Here is a 15,722-nt window from a genome sequence, read left to right as displayed (position 1 = left end):
GTTTAATGAGTAGACGTGGAGTAAGCACACCTTTTTGCTTTGGCCACACCCTTTTTATCATAGAACAAAGATGTGCTCTTTGAACCAATGTATTTCTCCACTCCCTTCCTTCATGAGGTTGTTACTTGAATGCTACTGGTATACATTGGTAATATATGTAGTGGTTATGCACGTACCATTGTGAAGGGCACTCGTCAAATACAAAGTAGCAGCACCTCTCTAATAGTTTTGACCTAAACAGCTAGACCATGACCCTCCCTCCCCAATTTTTCTTAGTGAAGGGCAACCCGAGCCTCAAGGCGCAGCCTGAACAAAGTCGGCTTACATCAGGACTTACCTATCCCACCCAGGGAGACTCACCAGAGAACTTCAGTGGTGGGAATGTCAAATATGATTGCCTTATTGCTGTTTGTCAGTAGACATCCCTCCTTGGGCCTTTTCAAAAACAAATATTGAAACATGCCCCGATGGGCCCCTAAGCTCACGACCTTAAGAAATAAATGATTTCTATTTCTACACTGACTGCTAAAATGAGGGAATCCTAGACAGTGATGCAATGCCCTGTTACTTGTCCCAAATCTTACCTCCTATTACATGGGTTCTGTGTCCCTGACCTAGGAGTATTTCCTTTTCCCTGATATGATTCTATAGTTTTGTTTTCATGCACAGTATGTATCTTGTAGAGCACAGGCTGTGTCGACTGTTGGTGTCTCGGTGGAGTTAGTTTGTGGGTGGGCGTGCAAGATGTAGGACTGAGAGTTCTGGAGTTGAGGCTACAGGCAATTTAGGTTTCTAACAGTGTGTGCCAGTGTTTCATAAAAGGTGTTTTGGCGCCATGCTAGTTGAATCCTTGGCCTCTTTGCAGAGCAGTCAGAGTGATGGACAGATGCTATTACAACTCAATGGCAAAGTGTGTGAAAGAGATACACAGCAGTGAAATATGGACAGCGCCAAAGGGGGGACATGCAGTGTTTGTGAGAGGGAATAGTGAGGTCGAGGAAACGAAAGGAAGTAAATGCAGAAGGAGACATTGAAATTACAGTGGTGTAGAAGAAGGAGATGAACTGTGAGACATGCAGAAGAGAGAGAGATGTGGAGAAAAAAGGCATGAGTGACTAACACAGAAGGACATTACGGAGCAAAGTGATGTGAAGGGGAGAATGATAGTTATTACTTATTTATCTGATTTACAATAAAAACAAAATGATGATAAGTTATTTTTTACTAGTTTTCTTGTTTGTGTGACGCTTTGAATGCACAACCAGAAATGCAGAGGCACCTAGATACTGGGCAGGTGGCAGGCTATGGCAAGCACAAGATTCTATTTCACACGTTTTAGACCAGGTCCTGGCCACGTCTTTGTAATGTATTTTTATTTATACTTCTTTGGACACACACTTTTTAGAGACCGCCGTCTTTTTGTCCCACCTACTGGGATGTGCACTGGAACGCAACAGGTATTGCTGCGTGGTAAAATGTGCAGAAAAACTGATTATCAGGGTTCTTGGTTCAATTGAAATAAAGACTGGAAGTCTCAGAAAGTGAACATATTAACCGCCCATGCTAAGCACTGATAGTAACATGCCTCTTTAAAACCCTGACCCTTCAGTGCAATTCTATCACAGGAAATGGGAAAAAAAGTCTTTATTTAACAGCAACAAAGAGCTTGTGGTAAAACCATACTAAAAACATTTCAAAAAGAGTGTGGTAATGTTACTGCTCGTTATTCCACATTGTCCGCAAATAATTAAATCTGGAGGTAGAACTCTGGGCTGATGTAATTACTGCTTCACTGTATGTCCTCCTGGTTTTGCTTTCAGATATACCGAAGAGCTCTTGCGTCCCAAAATTTAATTTTATGGAAATCCTGTGTCACAGCATGGGCTTCCTAAACCCTGGAGGCTTTACTTTCATGCCTTGAGGCAGGCATTCCTTTTTTTTTTTAGGTTGTCGCTGTCATTAACACACTTGTACTGGTCCTTCTCTTCAGATGTTCTTGACCTTCAATATGAATGTGCCAGTCTGGTGCAAGCACTATTGTTTCACAACGGCACTTTGCTGTGCGACTCCGTGATGCTGAGTGTGAACATTTAAAATATGGATGCAGGCAGTCTAGAAAATTTGAAAACGACACCTTTCGAGGACATTATTTATTTTTGTTCAACTTGACTAAGTGTTTGAAACTGATGCTTCTGTGGCAGTGCTTTTGTTTACTATACGCACAATAAGTGTTCTGAAAGACAAGCATTTGCAATGCAAAAGATCTGGCATTTACGAGAGTTAAAGCTATTGTCATTTACAATGGCTATAGCTGAGACTCTTGTAAATGTGGAACTTCAAAGAAGCGGCATTGTCCGGGGCTGCTTGAAAGTAAAGGAGGTCATAGTGAGGAAAGCATGTCATTCCAGCAGTAGGAGAAACGCATTAAAGAAAGGAGTGCTTACAAACTAAATAAGACATGCTGTGTCTCATTCGAAGTAAAGGGGCCAGTCGCCATGCGTGTTTACAAAAGCAGACAAGGCGGTACCAAGGAGGGACTAAGAACCCTAATAATGACTGGCAAGCTAGCGTTAACGAAGGAAAATGACACAAGCAAATTAAAAATATGGGCGGGGAGTGGGAAGGGGCTTCTCTTCTACATTCCACTACAACAAGTCATCGCACACCAGCACATGCGCGCTGACTCTGGCTCGTCCTAAAAAACAGCAGCAAGCAAGGAGGCATGGGGAACAAAGAACACAAGCAAGCCTATGGCAAAGGCACAGTGGCTAGATGCACAAAATGTCTGCCAGCCACATGGCCAAACAAAAACAGCAAGCAAGGAGTCACGGGGAACAAAGAACACACAAGCAATCCTATGGCAAAGACACACTGACTGAATGCACAACATGGCTGTCACTCACATGGATAAAAAACAACAGCAAGCAAGGAAGCATGGGGAACAAAGAACACATGCATGCCTATGCAAAGTTGCACTGGCTAAATGTACAAAATTGCTAACAGTCACATGGCAAAACAACAACAGCAAGCAAGGAGGCATGGGGAACAAAGAGCACATGCAAGGCTATGGTGAAGGAACACTGGCTGGATTCACAAAATGGCTGCCAAGCACAAGACTTGGCAAACAACAGCAAGCAAGGGGGCATGGGGAACAATGAGAATACATTCAGGCCTGTGGACACAGACTCCACAAAAATGGCTCCCTGTCACATGGCATGGAGAACAAAGACAAATCAATGGTGGCCTATGGCAAACACACACACTGGACGGACAAAGAAGGCATGGTAACACTGAAGAAAACACTACCATTAATTCAGCAATGCTGAAAACAAAATGTAACTGAGCTATGAAACCACATCCTCCCACAGCATCAAATATTACTCCACATATACACTTTTGGTACACAAAAAGGTGAAATAAAGAAACATTTTTAATTTAATCAAATGCCAACCCACCCCTAAATAATGTTTTAAAACTACACATACCACAGAAACAGTTGTTTCATGCACCCATGACTAGCATTGGCCTGGGGCTACACGATGGTCCCTTAACATACTAGCCTGTTGCGTCACTGTCAACGAGAGTGACGTCCCCTCATTGCACTCCTGAGTAAATTTTTCAATAAATAATTTCAAATACAATGTTTCCAGTAAATTTGATTCAAGTTTTATTTGGCACTCTTATGGTGTTTCTTTTTGATGATTCTTTCATCTGTACATTATTCCATCATAATGTTATTGAAAAAGTAACGTATATTTCAGCCCAATGCATTTCGGGCAATAGCCCTTCATCAGGGGGCTTGGTCCTGTAAACAAATCCAGTGTAACATATTTTTAATCCACATGTTTCACTACGGAAATGATTTAATCTTACTTGCGTAGTAATCCGTTCGAGAAAAGAAGAAAAAGTGACGCGAAAAGGTTAGGCAGGAAATCAGTCGGTGAGTGAGACGGTTTTACAAAGGTCAAACTTAAAAAAGGGGCTTCACCAGAAACGGTGAACGCAAATTATGAAAAAATTGTGAAAAAATTCGATGAAAACACGGTGCCATAAGAGTGAACTGGAAATTTACTGGAAACATTGTATTTGAAATTATTTATTGAAAAATTTACTCAGGAGTGCAATGAGGGGACGTCACTCTCGTCGACAGTGACGCAACAGGCATCTATATACCCCGGGCCCAGGGGGTTAACTTCAATTGCGCCACCCACCTTATAAACTCTGAAAACTTCACTTTAATTTCCGAGTGCGATCTCCACACCCCGTGTTTTGGAATTACCCCTTAACATACTAGGCCACATAGTTAAATAAATAAATATTGCACATTTAACAAACATGTAGAAAATGTACGGACCTGTGCAACATTGTTCATTTACAAAAGAAGACAAATTAAAAGCAAAAATATAACTAGGCCCCTACTGAAAACATTAAGGCCACCCGCTACAATAACTCCGAAAAATCAAACAAAATTACAAATAAATACTGGTGCATGCTCTGTATCAAATAAGCAAGAGTTTTTGAACTTAGTTGTGAACTCTCAAATACTAAGTCCATAAATCCAATCGCACATATGCAATAGACAAGGAATATTATCCTTCCAGTTCCAAATCCAAATGAATATTGACCAGGAAATAGGCAAAGCACTGGGAGGAGGAACAGGAATTTGGAGTCTCTGTAGCTTGTTCTTCATGTTGGCAAAATAAGTTTAAAAAAAGGCTTCTCATACCATAAAACACTTGTAAGCACTATGAGATGGTAAAACTGTCTAGTAAATGTGAACTGCATATAACAATAGACATGCCGATATTTCATAGGCAACTCCTGTCTTATTTTTTCCTTAATTTGTTTCTACATTTGTTGGTTGGTTGGCATAGACAAAAGGATCCTTCAATGTACACTTGTGATGTGGCTGCTGCACTCGACACTTTACACATTGTTTTTATTTGTCTGAAGTTTATGAATCTGCACCATAAGTATATCTGCGTTTTATTGCTGCCAATGGGTTTTATTAAAGTGACGCCAGCCTTATTATATTTACAGTTTTTAAAGAATTATATGGTTTGTTTTAACATAGCATAGTTTTTCGCTGGAGTTTTTTGCTCTTTCTGATGAATGCTTTTAAATGTAGTGTGCTGATTTTAACTACTTTTTACTGTATGCACATGTATCATTTTAGATTATGATAAAGCAAATAAAGTGAATTTTGGCTGACTTTTTCGAGTCAACAAATACATATCATATCAGTGGTTCAAAAAGGAGACCTTGCTATTTATCCTGCCATTAGTGACACCTGGAATGTTTCTCGCTTTCCTGGGCCCCTAAGAAGAGCATCTGCATGTCCAAATTCATTAAAATTCTGAGAAGTAGCTATGGCTCAGTGTGTTTGGAAATCATTTTCAGTTTTGTGTCCTACTTCTGGATTAGCATCAGCCCAAGGCAAAAGTCACAATTTATTCCAGTACACTGAATCTGTATGAAAGACATTGGAGGCATTTTAACCTTGGGTGTGTTTCAAAAGGGGGGATTGCTTCTACATGTGAGGGTTCTGTAACTCTTGATAGATGGATTTTGTATCAGTTTCCACACTGAGTAGCCAATAGAGAGTGACCAGGCATTGGAGGCTCTTCTACTGAAGCATTTGATTCTCTAGCTTCCTGGCTCATGAGGAGTTCTTTCCTAAAAAACAGTGGTTCATGTGCATGCTCCCTCCTGGGATCTTCCATTGGTTTTTGCAGCACTTCTTTGTCCTCCATTTGAACCCCTGGAGTCAGTCTCATTAGAGTTCTTGGCCCTTAAATTATTTTGTTCTTGTTGCTGTCTTTTTGGGGCATAGAATGGGTGAGATTGGGGCCCTACTAGCTATTGAACCTTTCTTGAGGTTTTTCGAGGACAAGGTGGTTCTTAGACAAGACCCCTCATTTCTTACCAAGATTGCTTCTTCTTTCCACTTATCTCAAGATTTAATTTTACTTGCATTTTTTCCTTCTCCTTCCACTGAGCAAGAAACTCTTTATTGTCTAGTGGATGTGCATATGGCTCTTTCCATTTATCTCTTAAGAACACAGTGATACAATGTCAATCCACCATGAGTGGGTCTTCTTCATGGCCAACTTGGTCCTCACTAAATACTTTCATTTCTTGCTATAAATTGTGAATGGGTGAGGCTGTGTCTTCTTCTTTCGATTCAGTGGTTTTGTCTGCAGCGCAAACATTTTCTGTTCTCATTTAATAAATCTGCACATACAAATATACTAGTGGTGTATTTTATGAACAATTGTTTACTTGAGTTGACTATTTGCTTAATCTGTGAGGACTATGATGAGGGAAATTGAAGAGGAAGGTAATTCTCGGATTACTTACAGGTAATCTTCATTACTCCGAGACATAGTCTTCTTCATCACAGTCCTACTAACTGTCCTTACCCATCTACCTTCCCCTTGTTGAATATTTTGGAAATTTGTAAAAATTGTACATTTGGTGTAAATATTAATGCTTGGTTATAACAGGAAGCTCTTCTGACCTCTCCTTCATAGGTCATATGGATGGATTGCATCATTTGAATCCTCTAGCGGGAGGTACAGTGACTTTTCACAATGCATGTGATCTGAGAATGAAATGTAACTATTGTTTTAGAGCATGATGGGACTTTTATCATTGTGTTAAAAAAGCAAATCGTGCTGCATAATGGATTCTTCAGAAGTGTAGCTGTGTTTTTTTCACGCCTTTTCTTTCTAACTGAATATATGTGGTGAAATTAGCTAGGGGCTAGATTGGCACTCTGACGGCACTCACAATTAACCAGGCAACATTTAACACAGTACGTTTATCACAGATTTATTTGAGTGTTGCAATGGACAGATGGCCTTTATGCTTGGTAATGGGATATATGTATGTTGAAGTTTTTGCTGTCACTGGCTTAACGATATACTCCTACAATAACACGCATGAATTGTGTCCTCATCCTCCTAAGTGGTGTATATACCCCCAATAGCAATTAAAAGTAACTGTTGCCATTTTCCAAACAAATGTATGAAATGTGTGCTGTGCATAGGAGTCAGATGATTGGAAAGCAGCCTCTCCTCTCTAAATTCTGGCAAATGAGTTGTGCGGTACTACACTCTGCCAGCTTGGGGAAACCCATGGAATTCAGTGGAATTTTTTGGCCACTCCGCATAATTCCGCAGGGTGAAATTCCCCGAGCTCCTCCCAGGCCTAGCCTACACTCTATGCTAATCTCTGTATGCCACTTCCCCCCACTTAACTCCCTTTTACTCTATGACACAGTACTCAACTCTACTCTACAAGAGTGATTGTGCCCAGGGTGCGAAAGGCTCGGATAGGTGTAAGATTCTTTGCTTCCTGGCAGCTAAGGCCTGGAATGAGCTCCCAGTGGATCTTAGGACAACTGAGTTTGAGTCTCTCTTTCGCAAGAAATTGAAAACATGGCTCTTCCTTCTCTCTCGGGGAGGGATGAAGTGGTAAGGTGCCATCTTGAATGGATGCCCGCGTTCTCTGGTTGAGCAGCTTGGGAGGGTTGCTGGGGTCCAGCTATGTCCTAGTGCGGGGACAGTCCGGTTGGAGTAACCATTGCGCGCTATAAGCTTACTAATAATAATATTAATAATACCCCACTGTACTCCACTACTCCAATGTGTGCCATTCCACTCCATGCCATTCAACTCTATGACACTTTATGCCACTCCACTCTGCCACACTCTACAACAGTCTACACTACTGTATGCCACTCAACTTTACAAGACTCAATTCCACTGTATGCCATTCCGCTCTACTGTAGTCTACAACACTTTCCAAATCTCTACAACACACAATTTCACTTTATGTAAGATATGCCACTCCAATTTATAACACTCTAATGCACTCTAAGCCACTGTATTCTTCGACATGCCACTTTACTGTATGACACTTTAATCCACTCTACTCCACTCAACTCCACTCCACACTATGACAATGTACACAACTCTACACCACTGTATGATACTCCACTCTACGCAACTCCACTCTAAAACACTCTACTATACTCTATGCCACTCTATGAGATTCTACTCCGCTATATGCCCATCCACTCTACGCCATTCTACTACACTGTATGACGCTGTATGACACACCACTTCACTCTCTCTGACATACCACTCCTCTAGCGGAAACAGCACTCCACTGTACAAAACTCTCCTCTACTGTACTCTACGACACCCCACTGGAAGGTACTCCACTCTGCAACACTCCACCCTACTCCACTCTATGCCACTCCACTGTACAACACTCTACTCCACTCTATGTCAGTCTGTGATACTCCACTTGACCACACTCCACTCAATAGCTCTCCTCTGAACAGCACACCACTGTCCGACACTACGGTGTACGAGACTCCAATATACGATTGTCAACTCCACTCTATGGCACGCCGCTATACTCTATGACATTCCATTTCACTCAACGCCACCCCACTCTACAAGACCCTACTCCACTATATGCTTATCCACTCTGCAAACCTCTACTCCACTGTATTCCAGTCTACGACACTTTACTCCACAACACTCCACCTGACAACAAGACACCCCTCTGAATGACACACCACTGTGCATCACTACAGTGCACAACACTCTACTCTAGGACAGTCCAGTCTACTCTATGCCTTCACGATGCACTGGCTATACCCCTTCATATTACATCACTTATACTATCTTAATTTATAGCATTTAAAAGAACACTGATACTGTCTCAAATTACATCATTCGTGAGAACACTGTGCATCGCAGAGTGGCGAGGTATAGTTTTGGTAGTGTGGCTTATGAGTTGGCAACACTGTTATAAAAAACATGCACCAATGCATCTACTGTGTGAACAACGATGGTAGATACTTATTTTTGTCACCAATGAGGAAATTTAGTTTTGGCCTGCTTGGCCCTCATCCTTAACAATTATGTCGAGGCTTTTTCTCACTTAACATAATGTGTTCGTTTTAAGATCGCGCTTTGTGCACTGAACCTCCCATGTTCCCTCAGTAATTAACACACCGGATGGCTGGGGGAATGAGAGCAATCAGAGCCATCATCTGCCCCCTCGCCTGCCCCTCCCTCGGGGACTCTGGCCCCACAAAAGGTCTCAGGCAGCCTCGTGCGAGGCATTAACCTGCCACGGCTGGGTTCAGTGATGCACATATGCTGAACACCTTTACCAGGGGTTCACTGAGTCCGGCTCACATTCAGGGTCATCCATCAGGGTTTTGTTTCTCTATCGGCCTCCAGGCTTGGCTGGAGACGAACTTTGGCCAAGACGACACAGTAAATCCACACGAGTGAAGTCATGCATTGACCACAAGATATGAAAGCAAGCCCTCCCGTGTCTGGCCGCAGACACACGCCCTCTAGCGGTCAATTCAGACCGCCTGGCCAGAGGTGCAATGGGTGAAGTGTTTGTCCGCACCACCCGCAGCCTGACATTTGGGCTCTGTGCCAAGCCTTGCTTCCGGTTTGGAACGAGGATGCTCCTGCTGCTCTGGTGCTTGAAGCTGGTGTACCTTGCGCAGAGCGCAGTGCCCGAATGCCAGCTGAAGAGGGACAGTGTGAGCGGATTCTCAAGAGACGGCGATATCCTGCTGGGAGGGATCTTCCGTGTCCACTTCGCAGCGCTGCAGACACAGATCACCTTCAGAGAGGAGCCTGCAGCAGCCACGTGCCAAAAGTAAGCAAACCGACTCTCGCGAGAAACGGGTTTTGTGTTCTTGCTTGAGTATGAGAGCCAATGTTCTTACAAACGCACAGCTCTGCCCGGCATCAGGCGTGACATTTGAGAAGGAGCAAGGTCATGTTGACGATGTACAATGTTTTAATTCACTTTACAAAGTTGCACTGTTTACATGTGCGCGCGTTAGCTCACTAGCAACATGATATTTTGGGACTGCAGTTGCTGGATGAATCACATATTTGTCCCTACAATAAAGGCATGCACCAAGCAGAATCACCTATGTGTACGAACATGGCGCATTGGTAGTTTTTGAAAGCAGATGGTGATTCGCTGTGGTTTGCTGGTTAATGTCACATAATTAAATAGCCACCTTGAAACGATCTCTTCTCTCAAATCCTGTGCACCAACCAATCACATCCAAGTACAGTAGGACACTATCACAAACAAAATGCCTTTGCAGGGTTTCACTATTTATAGAACCAGAGGTAACTGGCAATAGTCATAGTGATACTTTTTGTACGTTTTGTAATATATATTTATTTATGAAGCATTTTGTTTTGAGAAAAAAAAGATAATTGATAATGTATAAAACGTGATAGTTGCTGAGTCACTCATTAGGATAACAAATGTTTCGTCTATGGATCCAGTTTATTTCCAAAATCCCTGAGAGTATGAAAGAGCTTTTAGCGATCAGGAGCTCACAGCATTCGGGTTGGCGGGCTGTCAAAGGTGGAAGAGAGAGGGGGCCTTGGATTACACAAGGAACCTCAGGTCTTTTTTATTATTTGCTTATATGGGAGGCGAGACCCAGTTGGCCTTGGTACAACACTGAGTTGCTGCACCGCCCTGCTTCCAGCTAAACATATTTAAAACATGGATCCTGTGTCATAAACGTGCACTTTTTTGTTTTACCTGCCATTTTGTGATGCACATGGCTGGCAATGCTGAACTAATAGCTGTTGTCAGTGTGCTTGATACAGCGCAAATAAGGGAACAGAGGGCTCAGCAAAATATAAAATGAAAATAAGAAATCCTAAAAACGACAAAGAAGGACATGTGTATCAAAAGGACATGCTCCAAAAAAGAAAGAAAATAGCCACTAATCACGTTATTCGCACAGTTATAGTTCTTAAGAAGTATGCAGGCTAATCCTGAACACCATTCTGAATTAATAAAATTGTGCGTTCGTGCTAGGCAGTTCTGAAACAACAAGTTCAGCGCCCAGTTCATAAACAACATTGACACTAAACAAGGGTGCACCATTTGATGTGCAGCGATCGGCTGGGGCAAACGTGTGTTTTTCAGTTAGTTGATGTAATTCTAATTTTTTACAGTGGTTGGCTTGTGAAAATGCAGGTGCGAGATGTTTACAGCACAAGTGCACATTTATGTGAAGTACTTCATAAGGGAAGAATATAGTTCTAGTGAATTTCACTGGGTTTCTTATGGGAAGACCAGGAAATCCCCACATAAACTCTAAGCCAGCCTGTATTATGATTCCTATCTATCTATCTATCTATCTATCTATCTATCTATCTATCTATCTATCTATCTATCTATCTATCTATCTATCTATCTATCTATCTATCTATCTATCTATCTATCTATCTATCTATCTATCTATCTATCTATCTATCTATCTATCTATCTATCAGATCGATAGATCGATAGATCGATTATCTATCTATCTATCTATCTATCTATCTATCTATCTATCTATCTATCGATCTATCGATCTATCTATCTATCTATCTATCAATATGTATGTACATATATGTACATATATATGTGTGTGTATATATGTCCAAAATGTCCAGACCCCTCAGGTTGAATAACACACTCGCAGGACACGCCAGGTATAGCTTCATCCACAAAAAGAGAGCAACCAGTGTAAGTCAACACAAAGCCTTTTTGGACTTCGAGGGCTGCATAAGTTATGCAAAGAAAAAGCAGGGAACCCAAGTTTTAGGTGGTGAGCAGCTGCTTCATATGGAACACTCTACAACACCACCACCACCACTTCAAAACTGCCCACCTCAAATGTCTGTTTTTCTAGCAGAGGTTGTTACCATAGGATAAGTACAGTGCCATCCATGCTGAGCCAGAAAGTGAGAAAGTCTTTTGCAATTTTTGCAGCAAAGGGGTTAAGCATAAGATAGGCAAGTGTTGTTTGTTCAAACTGAAAAATGACAAAAGTCTTTTACCACTCCAAGCACAGTATTACAGCTCTGAATTGGTAAAATGTCATCCAATGATTCCTGGCAAATCAGTTAATTATTTCCCCTTCCCTAACAAAAATTAATGTGTCCTCATGTAACGAAACTGATGCTGATGTAAAGCGCTCTGATACCCCATGTCTCGGGTCTAGTTCACACTATATAAAAATCTAAAAAAAAAACAGCCTGGAATAAATAAAAGCCTTATTGAAGCTCATCAAAGAGTTATAACTTTGTAAAGACACATGAGCAAGCAGTAGAAGTCAAAACAAGGCCTTTTCAGACTTAAAGTGCAGCCTAAATTTTGCAAAAAAGAAAACAAGAAACCCTAGGTAGTTCCTAAGTTTTAGGTGGAGAGCAGCATCTTCATATGGAACTCTCTACAATGCCACCACCGACAATCCAAATCTACTCACAGCAAAAGTCTGTTTTTCCTACAGTTTTCAATCATATAATTAGCACCGTGCCATCCATGGTGAGCTAGAAAGTGACAAATCCTTTTGCCATTTTTTCAGTAAAATCTTTAAGCATAGAACTAGCACAGGTCCATCCATAGTGAGCTGAAAATGATGAAAGCCTTTTAGTATTCCAGGTACAGTATTACATTTTGGAATAGATAAATATCATCCAATCAAACCTGGAATGAATATAAGCAACCCCTGACATGTTTTGTTCGTATTAGAGCTGTGCCAGAGTAGTGTAGCTTTGCCCAGACACAAGGGAGCAACCAGTTGAAGTCAAAACAATGCCCTTTCAGACTTAGAGTTCTGTATACATTATGCAAAAAACGAAAGAAAGGAACCCTGGGCAGTTTCCAAATTCTAGGTGGAAAGCTGCACTCCATCAGGAGCTTCACATGAATAGTTGTTAATTTAAAATAGGAATGTTAACAAACATTAAGGGCTTAAAACATGAACATTTAAAAGAAAAAAAAGAAGTAATTCAATCCAGAGATATGGTGCATCCCCCTATTAGTCAGCAATAATGGTATTCTGAAATAAAATATCCAAAGTAATGGTATCTGAATTTTTTAGTTTGAATTAGTGATACACAATCACCTTTCTTTTGGAATTAATTTACATGCTCGAATAGGACAGGAGTTTTATGGTCCATCTGGGGTAGTATCAATACATAAGGTAGTAAAATCATCTCCTGTGAGATGCCTAGCTGACCTTTAATTTAGACATCAATGTTGCAGGAAAATAGCATATAGGTTACCTGTGTAGGTTTACTTTGATATATTTGTATTCCCATAGGCAACTAAGCTGCTGGGTACTTAATTTATTTATTTATTTATTTGCATGTTTGTATGGCGCTGTGAATCGACTCCCGGAGGAGTATCTCCGCGCCTTTGGCAGCAACTAAAGAACAGCAACTCGTCATAATATAGTTCAAAGCCCTAAACCAACTAATAATTAAAAAGGAACGTTTTGAGTTTCTTCCTAAAAGGGAAATGTTCCCTGCATACTCTGATTTCCTTCGGGAGTTGGTTCCACAACTTAGGGCCAGCTACAGATAGGGCCCTGCCCCCCTTTCTAGCCTTCATGGCCCTAGGAACACATAGCAATTCCTGATCTCCTGATCTCAGGGATCTGGATGGACCGTAGGGGATGAATTTTTCAGTGAGGTAGCCAGGACCCTTTCCAATAAGGCATTTATGGATGACACAGCAGATCTTAAACATCACCCTCTGCCTTACTGGGAGCCAGTGCAGTTTGGCCAACAATGGTTTAGAGGAAGTACGAGGCGGGACGTTTAAAATTAGTCGTGCAGCAGTGTTTTGCACAACCTGCAATCTAGCCAGGATACCCTCATTGGCAGCCAGCAACAAACCATTGCAGTAGTCCAGCCTACTTAACACTAGTGACTGGACCAACGTTCTCCTGGTGAAATCCGGTAGCAGAGGGAATACTCTCCTGAGAAGACCAATGACATGAAAACATGAACCCACCACTTGATTAGTTTGTTGTGTTAGGGTGAGCTCATGATCCAGTTTCACTCCCAGATCTTTTACCACCGTTTTGGGCTCAGGGACGGGGCCAAGATCTTGAGGCCACCAGTCCGGGGTCCATAAACGTTTGGCCTCTCCGAAGAGCATAACCTCGGTCTTGGAGACGTTGCACTGCAAGAAGTTGGCTGCCATCCAGCGTGCCACCTCCTTCATCCCCCGGGCGAAGGAGTCACGCACCTCGGGAGTCATGATTTTAAAAGGGAAGAGGAGTTGGGTATCATCAGCATATGATACTGGAATGAACCCGTGGGATCTCATGATGTTAGCTAGGGGCGCCACGTAGATATTAAATAACGTAGGGCTCAGACACGAGCCCTGTGGCACCCCCTTTGAGATCGCCACCACCTCTGATTGGTATGGTCCCAAGATGACTCTCTGGGTGCGTTTACTGAAGAAGCTCCTTAGCCAGGCCAGAGCCTTGCCTTCCAGACCGATGTCAACTAGTCTGGAGGTCATGATGTCATGTGACACGGTGTCGAACGCCGCTGACAAATCCAGAAGCACCAGGACAACGGAGTAGCCCTTGTCCTGTAGCATCTGAAGATTGTCAGCGACGGACAGCAAGGCGGTCTCAGTACTGTGCCTGGGCCTAAAACCCGACTGAGAGGGGTCGAGTCCACCCGTATGTTCAATAAATTTTGACAAATGCTGATTCACATATCTCTCAGCGAGCTTTGCTTTTGAAAGGGAGAAGAGAGATCGGTCTCAGATTTGTCAAATCCGACCAGGGGATTGAATTGTTTTTACGTAGAGGTCTCACATGAGCCTGTTTCCAGGCTAAAGGGACTTCCCCCGTACACAAAGATAAATTGACTATATGCCGCATTCCAGCCCCCAGATCATCCAGCAGAAGTGGCATAATACGTGCTGGGATGATGTCTGTCGGGCACCCACTCTTTGTTTGCATGACAAGAGCAATCAGCTCTTCAGTAGAGATGGGTGGGAAAGCGGCAAGCTTCTTAGCCTCATTATCTGTGGTCATAGTATGCAGCTGGACTCCAAAGTCAGTTGCAAGAGATGGAGTTTGACGCAAGTATTTTGTTATATATGGAGTCGATTTTCCTGACAAAAAACTGTGAAATTAAGGATGTTCTATGAGTAAAATAAAATAAAAAAGCAATTGTGTGATTAGATTGATTAGTGGAGTAATTTCTAAATTCGTTAGCCAGCAGAAGGGTTGAATGTGGATTGCTCCACCGCATGCTCCTTCTTGAACTCATGGTGAAAGATTAGATTAGAGCAGTGTGAGCTTCAGTTTTTCAAATAATCATATTGTATTTTATTGCAATTGCATTTATATAGCGCTTACTACCTCTGATGAGGTGTCGAAATGCTTTTTCAGCAAGTAGCACACTACTCCGGAACCCCTAAAGGATTAGTGGTGAATTAGTATAGTGAGAATATGAAAGTAATTTGAGTGGTGGATATGTTAGTCAGTTATTTGAATTTAGAAGGATATTGGAGGTATAGAAGAGGGAAAAAGGTTTGCATTTATATAGTGCTTGCTACCCTTGATGGGGTGTTGAAGCGCTTTTTTAGCGAGTAGCACAATACTTCAGAACCCAGAAAGGATTAGTGGTAAATTAGTATAGTGAAAATATGAAAGTAATCTGAGTGGTGGATATGTTAGTCGGATATTTGACTTGAGAAGGATAGTGGAGGGATAGAGAAGGGAAAAGGATTTGAATTTATATAGCGCTTGCTATCCAAAGATTTGAATTTATATAGCGCTTGCTATCCGCCTACCCCTGATGGGTGTTAATGCTTTTTTTCAATGTAATCTTTTTAAA

At 41.9% G+C, this 15,722-nt stretch overlaps 1 protein-coding gene across 1 annotated transcript in view; it reads left to right on the top strand.

Moving 5' to 3' along the window:
• The first annotated feature begins 9,502 nt into the window (after positions 1-9,502).
• The window catches only part of LOC144797878 (extracellular calcium-sensing receptor-like), a 140,598-nt gene continuing 134,378 nt past the window's right edge, over positions 9,503-15,722 (top strand). Inside the window, exon 1 of the mRNA XM_078668679.1 lies at positions 9,503-9,702. Coding sequence (XP_078524805.1) covers positions 9,503-9,702 — 200 coding nt within the window. The remainder of the gene's footprint in view (positions 9,703-15,722) is intronic.

The sequence above is a fragment of the Lissotriton helveticus genome, chromosome 12 (assembly GCF_964261635.1).
Source record: "Lissotriton helveticus chromosome 12, aLisHel1.1, whole genome shotgun sequence".
In the NCBI taxonomy this organism is placed as follows: domain Eukaryota; kingdom Metazoa; phylum Chordata; class Amphibia; order Caudata; family Salamandridae; genus Lissotriton; species Lissotriton helveticus.
This window is presented reverse-complemented; position numbering and strand designations above follow the sequence as displayed.